The sequence below is a fragment of the Culex pipiens genome, chromosome 3 (genome assembly GCF_016801865.2).
Source record: "Culex pipiens pallens isolate TS chromosome 3, TS_CPP_V2, whole genome shotgun sequence".
NCBI classification, from domain to species: Eukaryota; Metazoa; Arthropoda; class Insecta; order Diptera; family Culicidae; genus Culex; species Culex pipiens.
The window spans coordinates 24,231,659-24,257,614 of NC_068939.1; the positions used below are offsets into that span (position 1 = coordinate 24,231,659).

The 25,956-nt window shown below is 31.2% G+C and overlaps 1 protein-coding gene across 3 annotated transcripts in view; it reads right to left on the reverse strand.

Moving 5' to 3' along the window:
- LOC120420678 (uncharacterized) overlaps positions 1-25,956 on the reverse strand; it is a 57,496-nt gene that overhangs the window by 29,464 nt on the left and 2,076 nt on the right. For all 3 annotated transcript variants that reach the window (XM_052710271.1, XM_052710272.1, XM_052710273.1), the window contains 2 exons: positions 9,745-10,975; positions 4,153-4,420 (listed from right to left, as the gene is read on the reverse strand). In XM_052710271.1, coding sequence (XP_052566231.1) covers positions 4,153-4,420; positions 9,745-10,972 — 1,496 coding nt within the window. In that variant the 5' untranslated portion in view covers positions 10,973-10,975. The remainder of the gene's footprint in view (positions 1-4,152; positions 4,421-9,744; positions 10,976-25,956) is intronic.

Below are 25,956 nucleotides of genomic sequence, written 5' to 3' on the forward strand. Positions count from 1 at the left end.
CTGTATAGCAAATTTTCAAATTTTCAAATCTTCAAATCTTCAAAATCTTCAAAATCTTCAAATCTTCAAATCTTCAAATCTTCAAATCTTCAAATCTTCAAATCTTCAAATCTTCAAATCTTCAAATCTTCGAATCTTCAAATATTCGAATCATCAACAATCTTCTCAAAAAATGAATCTTTATCAAACATCATTGTTGTTGAAATTTATCGTTCTTTTATTAATGCAGCAACAATGCTCCTGATTTTCTCAGATTCTAATTGTCAATTGTCATATTGTCTAGACATCAGAATCAAGCCCACAGTCATGGGACCATGATGCCCTTGCTGGAAGGATTAATTATGAACATTAGAAAAAAGTATGTTGTTAAAATATTCTTTAATATTCTTGGTCATAGTAAAGCCGTTTTGAATTTTAAATCTATTTTTCTTCAATTTCTATTTTCATCCAAAAACTTGTTAAAATGATTGTTAATAATTCAGAAGAAAAATATAGCGATTAAGGTTTGTTCAAAAATGGCGTCCATGAATAAGGGGAGAGGGAGAGGGGAGGACCCAGAGTTTGTGACAATCGTAGGAAAAGTGGGTGATAGGGAATGGGGGGGGGGCATATCTCGAATAACATTGTAACAACCCCTTATTTATGCAAGAAAAATCAAATAAAGATTTTTGAATCTTTTTACAAATTTTGAATTTTGGGACCACAGATCTGTTCAAAACGTTTAAGCTTAGGAAAAAACTAACTTAATCCACCTATGTGGTTGATGCCTTCCTCACTATTTACCAACAATTATTACTGATGGATCCGGACATAGTTTACAAACTTTTAACACATTTTTATACATAACTTTTGAACTACTTATCGGAACTTCAAACAATTCAATAGCGCATATGGGAGCGAAATTGGTTGAGATTAACCCATTGATACCCGAGCCTAAAATTGGCGAAAACAATGTTTTTCATACAAAAATGACTATTTTAAATCGCTAATAACTTTTCAGGATCGAGTTTTACAGCTTTGGTATGTTCTACAAAGTTGTAGAGCATCAAATTTCCAATAAGAATCTCACTTTTGAGAAGATTTGGATGGAAGTAGCGCCCCGTGCAGACCAAACCGTAAGATACTTGGGTTTTCCATACATTTTTTCGATTTTTCCCATACAAACTTCACCTCCGAGTATCAATGGGTAAATGATGAACGATTTTGCTCATATTTGGCCCAGAGTCCTAAAATAGGTCAAGGAACAATATTCAGCTTGTGGAGCGAGGTTTTGAAAAAAAGTCCCATATTCTGGGCACCCTAATATATATATATATATATATATATATATATATATATATATATATATATATATATATATTATATATATATATATATATATATATATATATATATAATATATATATATATATATATATATATATATATATATATATATATATATATATATATATATATATATATTATATATATATATATAATATATATATATATATATATATATATATATATATATATATATAATATATATATATATATATATATATATATATATATATATATATATATAATATATATATATATATATATATATATATATATATATATATATATATATATATATATATATATATATATATATATATATATATATATATATATATATATATATATATATATAAAAATGGAAGCAATAGTTGACCCATTATTTCATTTGGTAATAAAAACATTTTTTAATATTATTAGATTATTTTTTCTTTAAAATTGCATTTTACGAAGATGTAGTTGAAAAAAACTCAAAAATCAAACAGGTTAAGGGGTTACCTCAAATTTTCATGTTTCAGAAAATTTATTCAATACTTTCAAAAGCTGGTTCCCAGCTACTCTTGAAAGTTTCATAAAGATATTCCATGATAAAATTGAAGATTTAAGCTCTAATTTTTTACATGCGTGAAGCGAATTGTCAAACTTTCTGAACGTTTTTCTCAAAATATACCGAGATGGACCAAATTGGCTGAAATTTGGGGTGAAAACTTTTAAGATATTTACCGTGTGCATGACGAAATTCGATTTCAAATTTTTGTTTAAAAATTTATCAGAATCTAATCGTCAGATTTATATGCAAAACATAAAAATATTTTTATCTTTTTTTTAAATAAACTTTTTGAAAATCGGTATTCATGCACACGGAACTGGTTTAAAGAGTTTTCATAAAAATTTTGAGCCGATTTGATCAAAGCGGTGTTCAGATATCGTGGCATCTATTTTTTAACTGCTTACTTCAATTAGCTGTATCTCGGCTATGAACCAGATTTCTTCAAATTTATTCTGTTGTTAGTTGAAAATGTATATTTTAATGCATTTTTTTTATTTTTGTGAGATTTGTGGTAAAAAGTTTTTGTTTTTATTTTTGTGAAATTTATTCAACAACGGTTGGACAGTTAGTAACTTGATTGTCAAAATATTTATTTATTTTTATATTTATATTTCGAAGCCTCTGTGCTCTCTTGTACTAAGCTTGCTGGTTTTCCTATATAGTTAGCTCAAGAGAGCACAGAGGCATCGATTTGTCAACATATTTTGTTATTTCTTAGTCAGATTTCTTTTTTAATTGCAGCAGATTTTTTTTAAACCTGCAATATATTTTTTAGAAATTAGCTGAAATCAACCTGTGAAAAGAAGTATTTTCAGAAAACGCACTTTTAAGGGTCTCGGCAGACCAGTTGCCATTTTTCAAAAAGCAAGCGGTTTAAATTTTAGTATAAACTAAACCAGGTAAAGGATTTAATTTAATCTGACTTTTGTCAACACATTCTGATAAAATCTAACATGGTATGAAAAGCCCCAAATGTTCAAATAATTCCAACATCTGAATCATGTATTATGGATTGATTTTCAACCCCGTAAACTCAATATTAGCGAAAAATCATGCTCAGTTCCCGCCAAGCTCATGCACATCTCGTGACTTTTTCCGGTAGACATGTTTTTCTGCGCATACCAATATCCGAAGTGAAGGTTTTTCTCTGGCAGGAAAATCACTCGTTCATTTTGACACCTCGTTAACATCACTTTCCGCCGATTCCCACCTCGGAGTTCAATGTTGTGCGAATCCAAAACCAAACACCCCAACCTTCTATCTCTCTCCCTTTCAGTCTAGTTCAGAGCAGTTCAGTTCAGTTTCGGTGTATTTTGGATAATTATGCCCCACAACAACTCTCGCAGCGTGTTTTGTACCGGAGAGAGAGCGATTCAGGGGAAAAAAGCCAATATTTATCGGCGTGCACACGCCAAACCAAAATAACTCACATTTGAGATTTTCGAGTAAACCGAAAAGGCGCGCAAAAATAAACAAAGTTCGTTTGAAATTAACCCCTTCTTTCCCCAATCCTTGGGAGAAAGGTTTGACGGGAACTATCCCGGAATGGGAACGCTTTTTGAGATAAGCCGGGTTCGATGCTTTCCGATTGATGAACTATTGCTGATTTTAATCGTGGATTTAATTATAGAAATTGGTGGATCCATGCGAACTGCTAGAAAATTGTACTTTTTTTTAAATAGTGTGGTCTCTTACATCTTAATTAAGACTTGATCACTGTTTGAACTGTAATTTGTGGCAGAACAAGAACAGCAGAAATTTGAATAAAATGGTCATCATTATTTGAACAGATGTGCGATGAATAAGTATTCTTGTATTTTAGAATTGCAAATTATACCAATTCAAAAAACAAGTGAAAGATAAAGTGTTGCAAGTTTTTTTTTCTTGAGAGGAACGAGAAAAAATATAATTTTGAAGCAAATAAATTCGAATTTTTCAAAAAATGATCATTTTGTTATATTGCTATGATTCTCAAATAGGTTCAAGTTCAACTCCTCAATCAAGTTTACTACAATCAAGCTTATCTTTTCAACTTTCTGTTTCGGTTCAATAGTAATGAAGTCACTCTTCTCGCACAGGCAACGAACCATAAAAGTTTGAAACAATAATTTTCACTTCATACTTTGAAAACACTTACTTTCTTTCCTTTTAAATAGTCACAAAACCAGCAATTCGCGCAATTTCCCTCGTGTTTCCCCACACTATTTTTCCTCAATTTAAAAAAAAAAAACTCAAACCCCCATTCACAAAACGACTAACGACCGCGTGATACCAACCTTCGCACGTCCGCACGGCCCGAGCTACCCGATTGAACTGAGCCATTGGCCGAGCCGCCGCAGCCGTTGAGGAAATTGTCGGCGTTCAGCTTTTTCAGCGCTCGGTTTGCCCGCCACCGCTCGACAAAGTCCCAGAATTGGAGCGAGTTTTTGTCTCGGCCGAGGTTCGTGTCCTGGATGCACTTGAAGCCGGCGTCGTCGAGTCGATGATGGGACGGAGCTTTCGCCGCCGCCGACGTCGACGATGACGAGGTCGACGCGTCGGTGTCTGGGAAGGGAGAGTTGAAGGGAGAAAATGTATGTTTTATCATTATTCACTAAAGAATTATTAAATAAATTTAAAAAAAATAGAAGTTTTATCAGACAAAATTTTGTAACTAACAAAATTAAAATTATATTTCAAAAGTTGTGACGGATCAGAATACTTTTATAACACTTTGATAACTTAAGTCTCAGGGTAGCCAATAAACTTCAATTTTTAAATAACCTGTGTTTTTCCTGATTTTCGTTCTGTTGCATGACAAATTTACCGACGCCAGTTTTCATGAAAAAGAATGAGCAAGTCGCATTCAAAATTTCAGGTAAATATTCAAAATCATTTTTAAGTTAAAATTATACTTTCAAAAATAATCAAAAATTCTTCAAACATAGAAAAAAAAGTGCAAGCGGTACACAGAAAAAAAAGTTGAATTTTTGAATGTTGAAAATTTGGTAGGTTGAATATTACCTCTTTTTTTGAGTAATATTACATGAAAAAATGTGTAAAAATGTGAACCTAATGAATATTCATCAAAAACTGATGAAAATTAATCATTTTCTGGGGTAAAATTAATCATTTTTTTAGCCACAGATCTGTCACCATTTCCTGATGAATATTACCATCATTTTTTTTTCTGTGTACGCTAACGAAAAAACTCGTTAAATTTTATTTATGCTTTTCCTTTTGTATTTTATATAAATTTTGCAAATCTGACAATTATTAAAATTAACTATTGGTTATATGTCATGACGTATTTTTAATAGAATTATCTATCAAAACTATCCAAAATAATTCAATTGTGACGAATTTTGTATGTTTGATAATTTAAATTTTGCATTTTATTCAATTTTTATTCATAAGTTAAGTTGTATGTTTGTTTAAACTACAGTTCTGACTCGATCATCTGATGAGCCTAAAAATTTACTAAATGCTAAAAAAATCTTAAAAGGTTTTTTTTTTAAATGGTTTAAACACCTTTCATGATTTTGGCTTTAACCCTCTACTGCCCAATTTTTTTTTCGAAAATTTTTATTTTTCCCGTGTTTAGGAGCAACTTTTGTTCTACGAAAAACTTTACTTCTCTTGTTTTATGTTTTTCTTGTTTTATTTTTAGCATTTTAATTTGCATTTATCTTGTTTAGTTTATGTTTGTTTTTGGTAGTATTTGGACTATTCTACGAACTCCTATCATTACATTTTGCCTAACTAGTTTTTTTTATGTTTTTACAGTCACTTTTTGATTTTTTGCTTGTTTTTCACATTTTCTGCTATAAAATAGCATAACTATCATATACATTGTAAAAAAATGCGTAGAGGCATAGTCATGGACACTACAACAATTACTGTATACTTCTTTTTACTGAAAAACACTGCCAAAATTGTCCCCAAAAAATACAATTTTAAAAACATTCGTGAAGTTATATAAAACAAATGAAACATCCAAACCAAAATTTTCTTAAATTTTAACAGTTTTTCTTTCCAATGCTTTTTAAAGATCAAAAATTGGTTGAAAAATGAAAATTCGGCGATTTTTTAAATCGAAGCCCGAAGGGTTGGTTGTAGAGGGTTAAAATGATGAAAAAAATTGAGCACCGGAAACTGCACTATTTTTTTTATAAAAGATAAAAAGCTACCCTTTTGACATTTCATGTCTGAAAAAGGAATTAAAATTGCCTATTGAATTTGATGAAAAATTACAATAAATGACAAATAACAAAGTTTTGCTATATTTTGTTAGTATTTGTTAAAAAACTTTGAAATTTTCAGGTTTTATTATTCCCAATAAACGGGATTTTTTATATATTTTTATATTATTATTTTTTCATATTCGATCAGCAAAACTTTTTTATAGCTTAAATTAATTAACAAAAACTGGTTATCGGCTCGATTTTTGTTCAATCATCAATTACAATTTGGCAAAATGCAAACTGAACCTAAAACAAAGCAAACATCAAAATAAGGAGATTTGGTTGAAAAAAAAAACTATGTAATGTTTTAAATTAAGTAAAAATTGGAACAAAATATGCCCGAGATTCAGGAAAAAAACTTGACTAAAAACTAAAAACTAAAAACTAAAAACTAAAAACTAAAAACTAAAAACTAAAAACTAAAAACTAAAAACTAAAAACTAAAAACTAAAAACTAAAAACTAAAAACTAAAAACTAAAAACTAAAAACTAAAAACTAAAAACTAAAAACTAAAAACTAAAAACTAAAAACTAAAAACTAAAAACTAAAAACTAAAAACTAAAAACTAAAAACTAAAAACTAAAAACTAAAAACTAAAAACTAAAAACTAAAAACTAAAAACTAAAAACTAAAAACTAAAAACTAAAAACTAAAAACTAAAAACTAAAAACTAAAAACTAAAAACTAAAAAACTAAAAACTAAAAACTAAAAACTAAAAACTAAAAACTAAAAACTAAAAAACTAAAAACTAAAAACTAAAAACTAAAAAACTAAAAACTAAAAACTAAAAACTAAAAACTAAAAACTAAAAACTAAAAACTAAAAACTAAAAACTAAAAACTAAAAACTAAAAACTAAAAACTAAAAACTAAAAACTAAAAACTAAAAACTAAAAAACTAAAAACTAAAAACTAAAAACTAAAAACTAAAAACTAAAAACTAAAAACTAAAAACTAAAAACTAAAAACTAAAAACTAAAAACTAAAAACTAAAAACTAAAAACTAAAAACTAAAAACTAAAAACTAAAAACTAAAAACTAAAAACTAAAAACTAAAAACTAAAAACTAAAAACTAAAAACTAAAAACTAAAAACTAAAACTAAAACTAAAAACTAAAAAACTAAAAACTAAAAACTAAAAACTAAAAACTAAAAACTAAAAAACTAAAAACTAAAAACTAAAAACTAAAAACTAAAAACTAAAAACTAAAAACTAAAAACTAAAAACTAAAAACTAAAAACTAAAAACTAAAAACTAAAAACTAAAAACTAAAAACTAAAAACTAAAAACTAAAACTAAAAACTAAAAACTAAAAACTAAAAACTAAAAACTAAAAACAAAAAACTAAAACTAAAAACTAAAAACTAAAAACTAAAAACTAAAAACTAAAAACTAAAAACTAAAAACTAAAAACTAAAAACTAAAAACTAAAAACTAAAAACTAAAAACTAAAAACTAAAAACTAAAAACTAAAAACTAAAAACTAAAAACTAAAAACTAAAAACTAAAAACTAAAACTAAAAACTAAAAACTAAAAACTAAAAACTAAAAACTAAAAACTAAAACTAAAAACTAAAAACTAAAAACTAAAAACTAAAAACTAAAAACTAAAAACTAAAAACTAAAAACTAAAAACTAAAAACTAAAAACTAAAAACTAAAAACTAAAAACTAAAAACTAAAAACTAAAAACTAAAAACTAAAAACTAAAAACTAAAAACTAAAAACTAAAAACTAAAAACTAAAAACTAAAAACTAAAAACTAAAAACTAAAAACTAAAAACTAAAAACTAAAAACTAAAAACTAAAAACTAAAAACTAAAAACTAAAAACTAAAACTAAAAACTAAAAACTAAAAACTAAAACTAAAAACTAAAAACTAAAAACTAAAAACTAAAAACTAAAAACTAAAAACTAAAAACTAAAAACTAAAAACTAAAAACTAAAAACTAAAAACTAAAAACTAAAAACTAAAAACTAAAAACTAAAAACTAAAAACTAAAAACTAAAAACTAAAAACTAAAAACTAAAAACTAAAAACTAAAAACTAAAAACTAAAAACTAAAAACTAAAAACTAAAACTAAAAACTAAAAACTAAAAACTAAAAACTAAAAACTAAAAACTAAAAACTAAAACTAAAAACTAAAAACTAAAAACTAAAAACTAAAAACTAAAAACTAAAAACTAAAAAACTAAAAACTAAAAACTAAAAACTAAAAACTAAAACTAAAAACTAAAAACTAAAAACTAAAAACTAAAAACTAAAAACTAAAAACTAAAACTAAAAACTAAAAACTAAAAACTAAAAACTAAAAACTAAAAACTAAAAACTAAAAACTAAAAACTAAAAACTAAAAACTAAAAACTAAAAACTAAAAACTAAAAACTAAAACTAAAACTAAAAACTAAAAACTAAAAACTAAAAACTAAAAACTAAAAACTAAAAACTAAAAACTAAAAACTAAAAACTAAAAACTAAAAACTAAAAACTAAAAACTAAAAACTAAAAACTAAAAACTAAAAACTAAAAACTAAAAACTAAAAACTAAAAACTAAAAACTAAAAAAAACTAAAAACTAAAAACTAAAAACTAAAAACTAAAAACTAAAAACTAAAAACTAAAAACTAAAAACTAAAAACTAAAAACTAAAAACTAAAAACTAAAAACTAAAAACTAAAAACTAAAAAACTAAAAACTAAAAACTAAAAACTAAAAACTAAAAACTAAAAACTAAAAACTAAAAACTAAAAACTAAAAACTAAAAACTAAAAACTAAAAACTAAAAACTAAAAACTAAAAACTAAAAACTAAAAACTAAAAACTAAAAACTAAAAACTAAAAACTAAAAACTAAAAACTAAAACTAAAAACTAAAAACTAAAAACTAAAAACTAAAAACTAAAAACTAAAAACTAAAAACTAAAAACTAAAAACTAAAAACTAAAAACTAAAAACTAAAAACTAAAAACTAAAAACTAAAAACTAAAAACTAAAAACTAAAAACTAAAAACTAAAAACTAAAAACTAAAAACTAAAAACTAAAAACTAAAAACTAAAAACTAAAAACTAAAAACTAAAAACTAAAAACTAAAAACTAAAAACTAAAAACTAAAAACTAAAAACTAAAAACTAAAAACTAAAAACTAAAAACTAAAAACTAAAAACTAAAAACTAAAAACTAAAAACTAAAAACTAAAAACTAAAAACTAAAACTAAAAACTAAAAACTAAAAACTAAAAACTAAAAACTAAAAACTAAAAACTAAAAACTAAAAACTAAAAACTAAAAACTAAAAACTAAAAACTAAAAACTAAAAACTAAAAAAAAAAAACTAAAAACTAAAAACTAAAAACTAAAAACAAAAAACTAAAAACAAAAAACTAAAAACTAAAAACTAAAAACTAAAAACTAAAAACTAAAAACTAAAAACTAAAAACTAAAAACTAAAAACTAAAAACTAAAAACTAAAAACTAAAAACTAAAAACTAAAAACTAAAAACTAAAAACTAAAAACTAAAAACTAAAAGAAATCGTTTAAAATAGAGTCATAAGTTTGATTTTTAGTCTTTCCCCACCTTCCCCTATTAAAGTTTGCTCAATTGTTCACTTCATCAAATTCATCAACACCCTCTCCCAAACTTACCAACACTTCCATTCCTCTTCAACCCCTTTCGACCCGTTTTCACCGCTTCGATCGCGTTCACGCCACCACCTCCGTTGCCGTTGATTCGATTTTCCCGCCCGCCATTAACCCGACTCTTGTTCCCCTCCTGATCCTGGCACACGTCACCATTTTCTTCGCCACCACCCTGCTCCTGCTCCTCTTCGTCCTCCTCCTCCTCGTCGTCGTCCTCTTCCAGGTCCTCGTCGGGACCACCTTCGACGGTCGGACCGGACGTGGAAACAACCGTTTCCATGCCTTCGAACCGATCGCTGAACTCTGGCACCGTTAGGAAGTTACACTTGGCAAATTGAAACTTTTGAACTGGTTTTGCGGACGCCGCCATCATGCTGCTCGAGTCTATCGGTTCACTGTACCGGCGCAGATCGCCGCTGGTCAGTTCCGAGGAGGATGACGGGTAGGGTCGCCGGGCCGGGGAACTTTCCAGCACTTTGATTGTGATGTCACTGTCGTGGGTTTGGAGGTGCGGGGAGATTAGGGTTTTGGTCCCTCTGGGGGCGTTGATTTTTCCGACGGATTTTGCTCGTGGCCGGGTTGCCAGGGATTTGGCACTGCCGTTGGGACCTCCGACGCTCGAGAGGGAACGCAGCATCAACGTTTGCTTTTTAACGTGCTGGACATTGTTATTTGCGTCCGTTGTCTTGCCGAGTTCTTCACTGGACTTGTGCCGATGGCAAGCGTCCCGAACCGGTCCTCCGTTGGTCAGTTCATCCGAACTCGGGAACTTTGGATTGATTTGCGGCAGCATTTTGAACGTCCTCGGTTCCAACCGTGGATGGCTGCTCTTCTGGGGTTGTTTCTTACCATTGCCACCCTTCTCCAACGGCCCAGTTCCACCGTTGTTCCCCGCAGGTTTCGGCGAAACTTCCACATTTTCGAATCTCTCAACTCCGGTGGAAGGTCTCAAGTGCAGCACAATCTTCGTGCCCGGTTCCTTGGCTTTTGGGGCTCTCAAGTGGGCCGGTACCTGGCGATTTAGGTCCAGCGGAGGTTGTGGGGTGCCAGCGGGTTGTAGTTGTGGCGCCGGTTGACTGACCAGCGTTCCGTTGACGTACTGCAGGGTTCCGTGGGAAAGGCGCTGCTTAGCGGATTGGGTTGAGGACGAAGACATCGGTAAAACCACGGGAATGTTGTTGTCTGGCAGGGAGAACCGAACCTTGCGGTTGTTTTTCATCGGAGAGGAGTCCATTTTCTGGGAACGAGAGAAAATAAAGAATAGTTTTTGTTAAACTCAACGAAAAATCAGACATTTTAAATAAGTATAAACAATGAAATCATGCAATTTTGTTACAAATAGGGGAGAGTGGGGAGACTTGATCCTCGGGGATACTTGATCCCAAGTCAGTATCTCTTCAGATTTATCGTCATACTATTTTACAATCAATTGTTTAAAAAAGTGCGTTTAGGGAGACTTGATCCCTGCTTTTTTACAGTCACTGGAATCAGCCTCAAGCTTAATTAATTGGTTTGATTTTTCGTACACGGAGAAAAATGAGTTCTCAAAATCGTGAACAAGCGTTCATGAAATTCGGAACCACGAACAAAGAGTTCAAATTTCATGGTACGTTTTTCAAAATCGTACCATGAAATTTGAACACTTTGTTCGTGGTTCCGAATTTCATGAACGGTTGTTCATGATTTTGGGAACTCATTTTTCTCCGTGTACATGGATTCCTTTAATAAAGTTGTGGATGACTTTCTGCATTTTGAACCATTTTTCAAATGTTTTGTAAACCAAAATTACCAACTTTTGTAAACATGCTCAATAAATATGTTACATACTAAACTTGATATATTTTAAACACAAATGTACAGGTTTTATGTTAAATTGCTGTAAATTATAGAAAATTAATAAATTGGATGAATAAGAAACATTTAGCATTAGATTTCTTTAAAATGTTGAAAGGGGGATCAAGTTATCCCTAATATTTTGGAAATGTCGGTTTAATATATTGTTTTCGCTTGGAATGTTTAAGCTTTCAATTCATGCTAAACGTTCATAGTTTGGTGAGAAATTGACGGATTTATGAGCGATACAAAAATGGGATCAAGTCTCCCCACTCTCCCCTACGGTGAAATCAGCGTATAACAAATCATGATACCCAACCCAGACGGAAAAGGGGGGCGCCTGGCGGGCGTTTTGTCTTGGGCGCTGCACTTAGCTGCGCAAGACGTCTGGCAGATTTTCCCCCCGACTGGCCCAAGAATGTTGCCAGAATTCTGGCGAATATGCAACAAACCGGTCGTGCACGGTTCAACCGATTGAACCGATTCGTTTTTGTGCCAGACAGCTGTGTGTTATTCCGCCAGATTTTTGCCAGATTCGTCGGGCGTCACGCAAAACCTGGCTAAAAGAAATGTGCCAAGTGTGTCTGAACTGCACGACAAACGTCCGCCTGCGCCAGACACTCAAATTTACCAGATTTTTTTCCGACCGGGAATCAGAAACTAGGGGAAATATACCCATTTTAATCACACTAAGCCGTTCGACCAATTCTCATCACTTTTGCTGTTTTCCGCTATTAAATCAACATTTTCAGATGTATCAACAATGAAGAGTTGCTTGCTCACTTTTATTTGAGGTATTTATTGCTTTGAAACAGTCAAAAACACTTTATTTAAGCTGTAATTCATGACCAAAGTGCTGATAGGCCGATAATAGAAATAGGCTGAGAAAGGGTATAGTTCCCCTATATGAATTAATGTTGAAGCTCATTTTCTTGATTAAGAGTAACAATGTCACAAAACATTCGAATATAAAATCAATCATTATGCAATATGAAGTTTTTATCCATAACATAACCTTTTTCTGAAAACGTTTTAAAAATTGTTCTACTTTGAGAGATAGTTTTTTCCGTCTTTTTTTAATGACAGAGAAACATGTTTTATATCTTTTTAAAAATATTTTTTTGATTCGAGATATATTGAATTAAGATTTAAATGAATTGGTTCCTCCATACAAGCTTTGATTTTTTTTAAATATGTGTAAATCTGTATTATAATTAGAGATTTTCGACATAACAAAATGTGCTCAGCAAAGTAAGTAAAAAAAGTGCTATACAAATTAAGTCTTTATGTGTTTTTTAATGTTAATTTTTGCAATTTAAAATTGCCATATGCAAAAAATATTTTAGAAAAGCTACAATTTTTTTTAACGTTCGGACAGCAATCAGCAGGTTGCTCAGATACAGCAACTAAATGTTTAAATGTTGAGAAAAGTGTTTTTCTATGTGTCACCTAGGTAATTTTTCAACCCACGATATCTTAGAATCTACTAAACAGTTAAGTTTTCAATATAAAAAATGGAACTTAATTTTTTTTATTTCTTGATTTTTCAATCAAAACTACTTCAAAATGGTTTATTCAAGTTTATTTGACATTTTGAAAGAGCTAAAAAAACTTACTTTAAAATTTTTCAAATGCTAGGGATTAAGTTAAAAAAGAGAGCTAGTTATATGACACCTAAATAATCTCACTTTTCACATAAATTAAACTTTACGATGCAGTATCTCAGCATCATGCAGTCCGATCAAAAAAGTAAAAAATCTCTGACGTTAAGAAATTAGAGAATAAAAAGCAAGTGTGCTTTTCCTTCTAAAAATATTTTTGAATTGCTAAAAAAAACATTTTTGGAGGTATTCCGGCTTATTTTTGCCTATCCAGGTTTTTAAGCGAAAATGGCGTTCGAATGTTGAACGTACGAAATGTCAAAATCGCGCAGTAGCACCAACATTAGAAAAAAATGCGGCTGTCATGCCATGGCACACTTTTTTCGTAATGTTGGTACCACTGCGTGATTTTGACATTTCGGGCGTTCACCATTCAAACGCCATTTTCGCTTAAAAAGCTGGATAAGAAACCGAGCCAAGGGATGTCAACTAGCTCTTTTTCAAAAAAATCCATTCCTTTTGTCACCCTTATAAACATTCAATTAAAAAATACAACATTGAAAATGTTGGACATTTTTCATGAATTGCTTGGAAAAAGATTCTCAGCAATTTAAAATCTAATATATTGAAAAAGAACGAAGTAATAACATTATTCCTTAATCAGAAAATTTTATTTTCATTTTGATTTGGATTAAACGATAATTAAAAAATTGCTTGAACTGTGAGCAATTGTTTTAGTGTCAAATTTCAATTCCCTTTTAAAACTATTTTTTAATGGAAATTTAAACACAGCGGAAAAATTGTCTTTAATACACTATAAAGTTCTAATCATAACCAACTACTTGCCGAAGACAGATAGCATAATACTTATAAAAGTCAGCAGCGATGGAATAATCATCATCAAAAGAAAATCTTTGGACGTTCATCCAGAGAAAAATCCGAAGGGAGTACACCCTTACCAAAAATCATGATTTTCTAAGTTCAATATCCCACTTTTCATACGATTTTTTTGCGTTTAGGAACCACAACTATACAAATAATTATATGGGTTGAATTGAAAAATTGAAAAAAAGTGGGATATTGAACTCACAAATCATGATTTTTGGTTAGGGCGTATGGCTCTCCTCTCTCGCGCACGAAAGATCAGTAAAAGGAATCTGAAAAAAACATCATCTTGATTATTCGGCGGATAATCTGTTTCACTAGGGGAACTATGCCCTTTCTCAGCCTATTTCTATTATCGGCCTATCAGCACTTTGATCATGAATTACAGCTTTCATAAAGTGTTTTTGACTGTTCCAAAGTAATAAATAGCTTAAATAAAAGTGAGCAAGCAACTCTCCATTGTTGATACATCTGAAAATGTTGATTTTATAGCGGATAATGGCAAAAATGATGAGAATTGGTCGAACAGCTTAGAGTGATTAAAATAGGTATATTTCCCCTACTACACTTGCAAGTGTAACGTCACAAGTCGAAAAATGACCTATCACTTTTTGTAGATGGGCAATATGTGTAAACAAAACCGAAATAAAATAAGTGATGCTAAAAAGGAAATTCACAAAAAATCATCAACAGATTGGTTTTCTTGGAGAAGTTCGGGAGCGAATTTCTTTTGCGTGATTTGCCTCCTCTCTCTTTCGTGGATGAATGAAGTTCGCAAAGCTAGCAAGCTCTCATTAGAAAAAGAGGGACGGGTTGCTGAGACCACGTAAAACCGCTAGCCCTATACTGATACATAGTCAGTAGAGAGCCTATATGGAGAGGCGAAATGTCACTCTAAGGGTTCCAATCGAACTGTCAAATCGGGGTTCCAATCAAGCAACAAGATCATGCAAGAACAAGCTCGAAATAAATTTAAAATAACTTTGGCAAAAAACGAGACTTTTAACAATCACAAGTATTGTAAAACTGTTGTTGATAATAATCTGGTAGTTTTTTTATGTTTGTGCTTGTTCGGTACAAGAAAAGTGCCCAGCACCAAAGAAAAACTAAATTTTCCAAGCTTGAATTTGAATGACTTTGGGTGTTAGTCAGTAATGACGAGTCGTCTTTTTGATCTTGATCTTGTTATGAAAATAACATTCACCTGAAAGTATATTTTTGCCTAAATAAGATACATTTTTCCAAACTTTTATTTTTAGTCCCCATTACCAAAGAATGCAACTCATCCATCCCAATATAGGACACCTTTCTTTCGTGTCTACTAAAAATAGAAGGTACTTTTTCACCAATTTGTAACGCCATTTTTTGTTTACATCCTCAAAATTGAGCGGGAGTCGTCTTCGGAAACGCGACACACCAGCAGCGGGATCATGGCGCGGGAGTTGACATTTCGGCGGTGAAACATCTGTTGTCTCGAACCTTCCGGCCAGCATTATTAGTGAGGGAGCAAGATGAGGTGATTTTGTTGGTGAAGGTTAAGTCGTTTGTTATAAATATCTGCGTGTAGCAAAAACCGGATGAAAATAGCGCTTGGTGGTGTGATGAAAATGGTGCTAAATACTAAGCTGGTGCTGGATTACCCACTCGGAAAATAATCTGGTAAATTCGAGTGTCTGGCGCAGGCGGACGTTTGTCGTGCAGTTCAGACACACTTGGCACACTTATCCTAGCCAACACTTGTCAACTTAGCCCACCCGGTCGGAAATGGCGGACGCATTTCTGGCGTTCGTCTGGGGGCTTGCGCCAGCCATCTGGCAGAATTTCCCCCAGATTTGCCCCAGATTTCTGCCATGATTTCTGGCGAATATGACACAAACCGGTCGTGCACGGTTCAACCGATTGAACCGGTTGATTTTTGTGCCAGACAGCTAGAAGAACTTTCGCCCGATTTTCGCCAGATTCATCTGGCGTTACGCAAATCTTGTCTAGGATAAGTGTGCCAAGTGTGTCTGAACTGCACGACAAACGTCCGCCAGCGCCAGACACTCAAATTTACCAGATTATTTTCCGAGTGGGCAGTTTAGGTCAAACTAGAACGGCTGGGATGTTATCGATATGGTAAAGTGACTGACAACTTGTCAACTGGCTGTTCTTTTGTGACTCAGTGGAGAAGCATGGTAGCTTGTAGTTGATTCATACGTGTTGAGATGCCTGTCAAATTTCGAATACACTCAAATGTATACTTTTTAGGAAAAATCGGAAAATCCACCCCCTTTATTACATGCTTTTGTTTGCTGAGCGTTTTTTCTCCAAAAAAGGGTTTGAGAACCAAAAAATGGAGTACCTTTTGTTGTTGTTATAAACGATTTTTAAGGCTGACAAAGGCTCAACATGCAATGCATTGTGGAAGGCAGCCAGGGCAGAATTCGATTAGATTTTTGGAGCCAAAATTTTCACCAACTAGTGTCACGCTATGCACTCTGTCACGACACACGGTACAGTACGTCATACGGTGCAGTGAAGTTTTTTTTTCGAGGGGGTTCGTGACCGAAAGTGGTGTGTCGTTTTTGGATGGCACTTTTTTCGATTAGCAGAGTAGATTAGAAAGAAGGTGACAATTGGAAAGATATAGTTTTATTAGTGTATAAACACGATTGCAGGTTATGCATGTGTTTTTTAATGATATAAAATTTAATTTTGGAGTCTTTTAGGATTTAGGATCCATCGTTTATTTAATTTTAATGGAATTTTCTTGAATTCTAAGAAATTTAGTATACTTTTAGGTACTTACATAACTGTGGTAATGTATTGAGCATTTACCTGAAGAATTAATCATATTTTTAAGAGATTTCATAAGAAATAATGAAAAAAAAGAGCTACGTGGTTTTTGCTACAAACTTTAAAAGAAAGATCAGTATATAAACATGGAAGATTCAATTCAGCACAAAAACATAGCACATAGATTTTCAAATGAACCAGAAGTCAAGGACCACGAAAAGTTGATGGGCCTCCCAATTCCAGTAAATAAAAGTTGAACATTGTTGAAACGTGTGGCCCGGAACACGACCGTCGCAGGTTAGGGAAGGTCAGTCCCATTGACGTGGCACTTGTTTGCCAGGAAAGGTCGTTTAAAGTTTTCCCCCCTGGAAAGGTAAATGTCTACTGAAAGGGCGTCGGTTCAAGGATCAACTTTTGCCATTGTAAAGGGCACAGACAAGGAGATCCATTTGTAGTAGAAATTACGGTTTTTGAGTTCAGAAAAAAGTAACAAACGTTTCATATTCTATTGTCTGTGATGAAAATGGTTTCCCATTTATGTAAACGAAGTTATTCACGTTGGGAAGGTGATCCAAAAAGCACCTCACCTTGAAGTGGCCAAATAAATAAATTGCCTCCCAATTTTCTACCGTTGAACAACCAACCCGGAAAAACTGCAGGAAGCCAATCGTGAGCCAAAATCGCGCCAATTTCAATTTTTCGACGTGTTCGTTTAAGACCTACTACAGCTGCTTGCACTAAAAGAAAATGTTTTAGTTTTGAGTAGATCGACAAATTTAATTTGTTTATGTTTTGTTTCAGGGACAGAAATTTAAACCTAAAAACATCATTTTTTTCCATGCTTCAAAAGTGCTACATGTAGAAAACTATTGCAACTGAAATTGCACTTTCTATGTGCAATTCCTGATCTGACCTCAAAAGTTGAGAGAGCAAAAATAGTTTGAAAACTTTGGAATTTTATCGATCAAGAGAGCCATGCACCACACGGTTCTCGCTCCAACAAGGGAAAGAGATTCGAAATTAGACCAAATAATACTTTTGAACGTCGAGCAAAGCGAATTAGCACCTGCACGTGAGATTCGTTGATAGAGCACTTGGCGAAATGGAATCAAAAAAAAAAAAAAAAGGTGGCCCGAGTTTTGTTTGCCGATTTACCACTCCATTTAATCGGCAAATATGAAAACACGAACCTACACGAAAAACGCGACCGGTTCTAAACTAGCGATGAAAGCTTCCAGTCGGGGTGTTTGCAAAATTTTAATGGTGGAAATTGGAAATAACGTTTTGGGGAGTGAGCGAGGAATTTTCGGATGATTGACGGGCCAGACGAAAAATGAAAAGAAGAATAACTCCACATTCCAGGAAAATGCTAAAAGTGGTGGTGAACTATGACACAATAGTGAAAATTGATTATTTGATTCAATTTATATTTTAATTGCGGTAAATAAGGACATAAAAAGCATTTGCTATATAACTAGATGGTTTTAATGCACAAAATCCATTCTTGGGGTTTTTTTTAGGTTTTTCTTTTTAGGTCAGAATTATCAATGAAATTTTTAATCAAACGAGTTCTAATCTTATTATTGTATGGAAAATTTGTGGAGGTCTTTCCAATGACCAAAGATAGTGCGCCCATCTCGGGAGTTCCCGGGATTTTTCCAAAACCAAGAATTTGCGGTTTTTTATAAATAGTTTTCCCTGGAATTCCCGGTATTGAAAAAAAAAACAAATTTTGGTGTGGAAATTCATTTTTGGTTATGGAAATAAATCTAGAGTTTTTTTTTGAAAAGGTCCAATAAACCAAATTTTCAGTTTTAGCTTTTTGGGTGTTTTTTAATACCCCTGACTCAAGGCGGTTTCAAAAACACCCAAAAAGCAAAAACTGGAAATTTGGTTTATTGGACCTTTTCAAAAAAAACTCCAGAAATGAACAGTTGAATCGATAAGATTGTTAAAGCATTTAAATTTGCATTTGGCATATATCAGCATTAATTTTGCTTATTAGGAAAAATTCTTGAAATTTAAAATTACAGATCCGCAAAATGCCTAGCGCAATAAATAATTTCTATTTAATTTTATTTATGTTTTAAAAGACTTGATATTAAATTAATGTTGTTTTTGTTGATAATTCATATATTTCTGGAAGCTTTCTTGATATTTCGTTTAATATTTACGTATATTTACGAATTTAAACTGAGAAAAAATATTTTTTTTGTAAAACACCCGCATCTGGAGCAAATCAGAACAAAAGTATCAAGTTAAAACAACTGTTCAAGTCATTTTTTGCATAATGTTTTGCATGATTTTTTTATTGATTTCGGATAAAACAGAAACAGATGGAAACAATTATTACACTGATTTTCAAATTTATTGCTCTCCTGTACCTATTCAGGCTGAAGCAGCCCTCTGGCACCACTGTAAATATCTAGAACGTTTGACAGTTACCAAAACCTCGAATAGAGCTATCTAAGCCCGATCTCACACACACTAGCACACCATTTGTTTTGCTGGCCGGTACAAAATTTAACCTCAATCTTTTTCGTGTACGTACACGCAATACATGCGCACGTAGATAACTCTATAGCCCACGCATTAGTATGCGTGAAGAGCCCATTATAAATAAAGCTTTGGATGAAGATGTAGTGGTGTCTTCTTATTGTTTACATCACAATTAGGTTTTACGCCGACTCGGTTTTTAGGTTAGAAATTTGACAGCTTGGCTGCACTGTTTACATTTTTTGCACGTGTGTCTCAGTAAAAATGTGTGTGCGGGTGCGCTCGTGACGTCACGCTGTAAAACCGCGAAGAAAGTCAACCAAATACGAGCTCGAGTTATGTCAAAGCATTTCAGCAACATATTTAAATCTTATAAAAACAACACAAAAATAAATTAAATCGGCCTGTAACGGGCCTTATGCAAATTTGCGCGAATTCTCACCATTACCAATCGATTCCTCAGTTTTTTTCACATAAGAAAAGTATTGGTTGAAAGTTTGACTAATTGGCCGGCATCAATAAAGAGGAACAATGCCTAAAACAGCATTTTAACCCTCTACTGCCCAATTTTTTTTCGAAAATTTTTATATTTCCTGTGTTCAGGAGGTCATTTTGGGCAACATTTGTTCTACGAAAATTTTTACCTTTCTTGTTTTATGTTTTACTTGTTTAATTTTTAGTATTTTAAAATTTGCATTTATCTTGTTTGGTTTATTTTTGTTTTTGGTAGTATTTGGCATATTCTACCATCTTCTATCGTTACATTTTGCCTATCTAATTTATTAATGTTTTTAAAGTATTTTTTTTTCAATTTTTTGCATGTTTTTCACATTTATCGCTATAAAATGGCACCATTATACCGCATACTTCTTTTTACTTAAAATAAAGGAAATGTTAGTAAAAAAACACAGCCAAAGTTGACCCCTAAAAAAAGACATTTTAATAAACATTGGCAAAGTCACATAAAACAAGTTATACTTGCAACCCATAAATTTTCTAAAATTATTTTTAAAGATCAAAAATTGGTTAAAAAATTGATTTTTGGTGATCTTTTAAATCGGAGCCTGTCTTAAGGTGGGGTTGGGTTTTAGAGAGTTAATTTGCTAAAAATTTAACTGTTTTCACTAGACACTTAAGATTTGAATGAATTGGACATGTTTTTGTTTAGTATTTATATGAAATAATAATATTGAACTAATACTTTAATCGTTTTTTAAATAAATATTTTGAATAAAAATTGTCAATTTTTAAAGTATCACTGTATTTTGTATTCACAAGTTTTTTTTCAGTTTTAAAGTCATCTTATGTACATAGAAAAAAAATCATGGTAAATATTACTCCTGGGAAGAGGTAAATCTATATGTCAGAAAAAATGTGTAATTTTACCTCTGAAAATGTGTAATTTTACCTCTTTTATGGTGTAAAATCACTTTTTCAGTCTAAATTGAGGTAAAATTACACCATAAAAGAGGTAATATTCAACCTTCCAAATTGAAATTTTTTTTTTCTGTGTATTCATTTCCCAATATAATATGTTGTTGCAGCAATTCGTATTTTTTCCATTCTTTTAAATCCATGTGTTACACGGTAAAAAAATATGGTAATATTACATCTGAAAATGTGCAATTTTACTACTTTTCTTGTGTAATGTCACCTGTTCAGTCTATATAATATATATATATAATCTACACAAGTTTTTACTGTGTACTCTTGCCCCACCTTAACAAAAAAAAATTAAAAGCATTAAAGAAAAATTATAATAACGAAAGGATAAAACATATTTAATAATAGGTGCAAATCATTGGTAGGGATACTACTTTTTTCTTTTTTTTTAAATAGATTTTGTTTATTTGATTTGTCTATAAAAATAACAATAAGTAGTTAACTGATCTAGGAAAAATCGCATTTCAATAAAATGAACTTAAAAATGAGCCCTAAGTCTTATTTAGTGCTTTTCAAACGTTAAAAGAAAACAAGGGATTTGAACGATCCCCATTCAATCTAGTGTCCAGTGGCGTTAACTTCATTCCAGCGGTTATGCGATACTAGAATCAACAAATTGCATTGGTAGTAAGGAACAAGAAATTTCAAAATTGTAAAAAAATGACCATACGAGTGATTGTTCCTTTTGCCCGGTGTTCCACGGAATTCCGGGAAAAAAAATTCGACAATAATCATGGTCTCAAAACAGGCATTTTTCATGTTAAAATTTTTTTAATTATGTTTTTAGGGTTAAACCCCGAAAAAAATAAAAAAATTAAGGCGTGATTCCACAAAAAAAAATCACCGATAAAAAGTTAAAAAACTACGTTCTAGAACAGGGGTGCCCAACCTTTTGGCCCTGCGGGCCAGATCTGATATTTCTGAAGCAGTGGCGGGCCGGAACTGATATTTGATAAAAGTTGAAAAAGTAAACACATTTTTTTCAATTTTCTTATGATTGGGTTCTTTTAAAATAAATACATAAAAGAACTAGTGTTGCAAATATGATTCATATATCTTTATTTTAAGAATGAAAAACAATGATATCATTCAAAAATGTGTTTATTTGACTTATTTAAATTTTTTTGGTTTGAAATTGTATAGATATTGTTTTTGACGATTGCAATTAAATACCTTGATATATTTTTTTATAAAACAAACATTAAAATTTCAATGATCGTTGCAATTTTTTGAAGTTTTTGATAAATTTCTTAATATTTTTAAAATATTTGCAGGAATCTATTTTCAGTATGATTAATTTGATTTTTTAAGCTTTTTTTAAAAATCTTTATCACTTAAAAGTTGTTCTGGAAAAAAATTAGTTTTGCTTACTTATTTATTAAAAAAAAGAAAATAGAAAAAAAAAACAATTTGAAGTAAACAAAATTAAAACTGAAAGAAATAACATTTAGTTTCTTTTTGTAAATTTTAAGACAACAATCCAACTTTTTTTCATAAATTTCACAATTTTACAAAATGGATAATTTTGTTTTCCTGCACAATTTTTCAGTTAAAAAATATCAATATAAAAATTATAAAAATTAAATTCAAACATGAAGAATGTTCTTATAATATGTTAAAATTTGATCTCAAGCTTTTTTTTTAATTCAGACAATAATTTTATTTATTTAATACTTCATGAGCAGCTTTAAGGGCCGGTCATAGAACTATTCTGAAATGCCGCGCGGCGTGTACCTTTGAGAGAAACGGACAATATAAGAATGTGGACTGATTGGTCCGCTAAATAGAGTAATGTTTTTGCAGCGATCTTCCATCGCAGCTTGTTTATTTTTGGGTGGGGGAGTGTGCTATAAATAGTAACGACCCGGCACGCGGCTAGCTGAAAAGATTAACGAAATTGACCACCGGTTGGTCGGCGTCGATCTCTGGCCCCGATTTCAACCCTGGTTTCCCCTATAATTTTTCAGACGAGCAAAACAAGAAACTTTAGACTGGAATACAAATGTTGGACGCGAAAATAAACAGACGTTATAATGCGTTTGATGATAATATTTCGCCGATTTTCAGCGTTTCGATTTCAAGTGGTGCTGCTTTGAGATTGTTGAGATATTTTAAGTAGATTGTTTTGCAAATTTATGCACTTGGTTTTGCGTGCTCGAGCGAAAGGGTGCAATTGCAGGGGTTGATGAATTTTCAATTAGATTTCCGATTTATGTTCGTTGTAAACAAGCTTTGGAACAAATTTTGCTGGGTCACGAAAGCTAATTTATGGCATGTCAAACGTTAAATGGTCGTAAATTTAAGAGTAGCCTTGGCTCAAATTGTTAACAATGAACCATGAAATGAACAAAAAGTGTTTAAAAGTTTCAATATTTCTGACCACCACAATACCATCGATTAGTGCTTCGGCGACACGTGTCCGCGATATCAAATTCATTGCTAATACACCCATCCCATTGCAAGTAATAAATTTTTGATCAATTACAGTCGCGCGCGCAAACCGTCCGGTGGCGAGGTCCGGTGTCAATGAAGGTTGATGTTTATTTAATTTTCGTTCCCAGAAGGCGGAAAGGCCGAGGGAAAGGCAAATTTTTGGCTTCCTCTCCCTGATGCGAATGTTGTGAAAAATGGACGTAAATATCGCAAAAATTCCGCGGTTTGACGCACGTGTCCAGCCGAAAGTTGGTGTTTATTGATTTGGGTTCACGGAACTGGGATTTTTTTTTCTGTTGTGTTTCGTAACAAAGTTAGGGTAACGAATATTTCAATTGCAAAAATTTGTAGGTGAGTAATTTTCTACGTATAGACAAATATTTTTTTTTGTTTTTATTTTTTTTAATGAAACTTCGTCGATGCGATTCCAATGTCAAAACAAGACATTTTTTAGTTTGTTCATGCAATTTTTTGGGCTGGTCATGTGAACATTCAAATATCTGTATCTTGAGAAAGGATTTACTGATCGATTTGGTGTCTTGGGCATAGTTGCTGATAATGAAGGTGGGTTAAGAAAAATGCCAAACAAAATTTCAAAAAATATGTCATGGATGAAGGTTGAATTTGCAATCGAAAATTAGGTAACAACTATTTCGATAAAGTGCATCGTTTTCAGGTAATTTTGTTCGAAATATAAGTTTATGCAATCAGGTGCAATAAGTAGATTTTTTCGTAATTTATCAATCGAGGATCTGCGAGTTGGATAAACGCGACGAGTACTGAATAAAAATGTAATTTTGCACCGAGTTCCATGCAACATTTTTTGCAATTTCGAAAACTACATTTGAAAAGGGTTTTGAGTGAAAGAAACGTATTTGTTTTGCATGCGAGCAGTTCCAGCTCAAATCAGGAATTTTTCTGGTACTTTTGTACCTGAACCTCTCCGAATTCAATGAAACTTTGTAGACATGTTATGCTAGGTCTATACAAGCCATTTTTGTGTATATTGAGCTAATTGTACTCGAAAATAACATTTGAGAAGGGCGTATGTTATTTAAATATTTTTGTATTTTGCAATTTCAAAATTACTGCATCTCGAAGCCGTTGCATCGTATCAAAAAGTGGTCAAAGACAAACTAAAAAAATACACTGAAACAAAAATACATGCCACTTCTATGAGATTTAAAAGTTAAATTTCAAGGTGATGTTACGTTTTCTTTTTCGTTCAAAATTTTTGAGGAAATAGCCTAAGATGTTACAAAAAGACTGGCGAAAAATGCAGGATGGTATGTCTCTCCTAAAGAAATACAAAAATCATTTACTAAAACTGTTTTTTTTTTAATGTGGTCTAAACGTCAAAATTTTTCGTGAAACATCTTATTTTTCCTGACATTCTGGAACAACGAAAAAGCATACTTTTCTGTACCAAAAATAATAGAATCGAATAGTAACACTTTTCCAAATAAATGCTGAAAAGTTATACTTTCCTTACTGAAATGGTTGCGAAAAAGTTTAACTTTTCAGCACATGTTACGAAAAGTATTTATAATTCCACTCAAAAGGTCTATTTCGGAATTGCAAAAAATGTAGTAGAGAACTCGCTGCAAAACTTATTTTTTTTTTCAGCACCCGTCGTATTTATCTTCTTTTGCAACTTGTTGCTTAATCAACTATTTTGCTTATTGAAAATATTTCACCTAACTCAAAAAATATAAATTCAAAACTTTAAAATCACGCACAGCATATATCTGTTTAATGATTTTGCTCTTTATTTTAAAATTTTAAATTTATTTTTAATATGAAAAAGCATAACATTCAGTGAAGAAAAACTCAATTTGAGGCTTTCTGATATGTAAGCATTTTATTTTTACAGCAAATTCTGTAATATTCTGTTTTTGTTCATACTGGGATTTCTCGGGATTTTTTCATAAACAAGAATTCTCAAATCCCAAAAAAATAAATAAAATGAAATTTGTCCTAGTTTTTCCTAAAATCCAAGAAAATAAAACATATTTTGGTCTGTTAATTCTGAATTGATTGTGAAATAGTGACTTGATTATCTTGTAATCCATAATTTTTTTAATAGCATTTAAATTTTTATTTTAACGTTTATTTTTTAAGATCCTCAAAATACCTATGTCGTCATGTAATTTAGCGTATATATACCGTAAAACGGGGTGACTTTGATAGCCGGGGTAACTTTGATAGGTTTGAGATATTTTCGCAAAATGAAGATTAAAAATTAAATACGCACGGAATCATACTGACCATGGAAGAGGAGTACTCAAAGAACCTCAAGAAGAACTTTTCATAACATTTTGAAAAGTTTTAAAAGTTAGTTAAGTTAGTGTTGATGAAAGGCATTATTTCAAACTTCTCAAAGTGTCATGGTTTTCTCAATAAACATAATTTTCCACTAGGAGAAGGTAAACTAATTTTGTAAATATTAAATGATATGTGTTTTTGAAACATAATTCAAAAAGATCTCCAAATTTATAAGCAATTTCAGTTGAACAAATTTCATATATTATGTGAAAACTTGTGATTCGTGCTTCGAATTCAGTTTCAAATGTAATATAAATCGATAATTTTATGAACATTACTAGATTTAACGAATTTCAGGCAAAATTCCGACTTTTTAACATTTTTACCTAAAATTTATATGTATTTTGTTAAAAAGCTTAAAAACTTATTTAACTAAATATAAACATTGATTTTTTTTCTTGGAAACTATATCAGCAACCTTAGT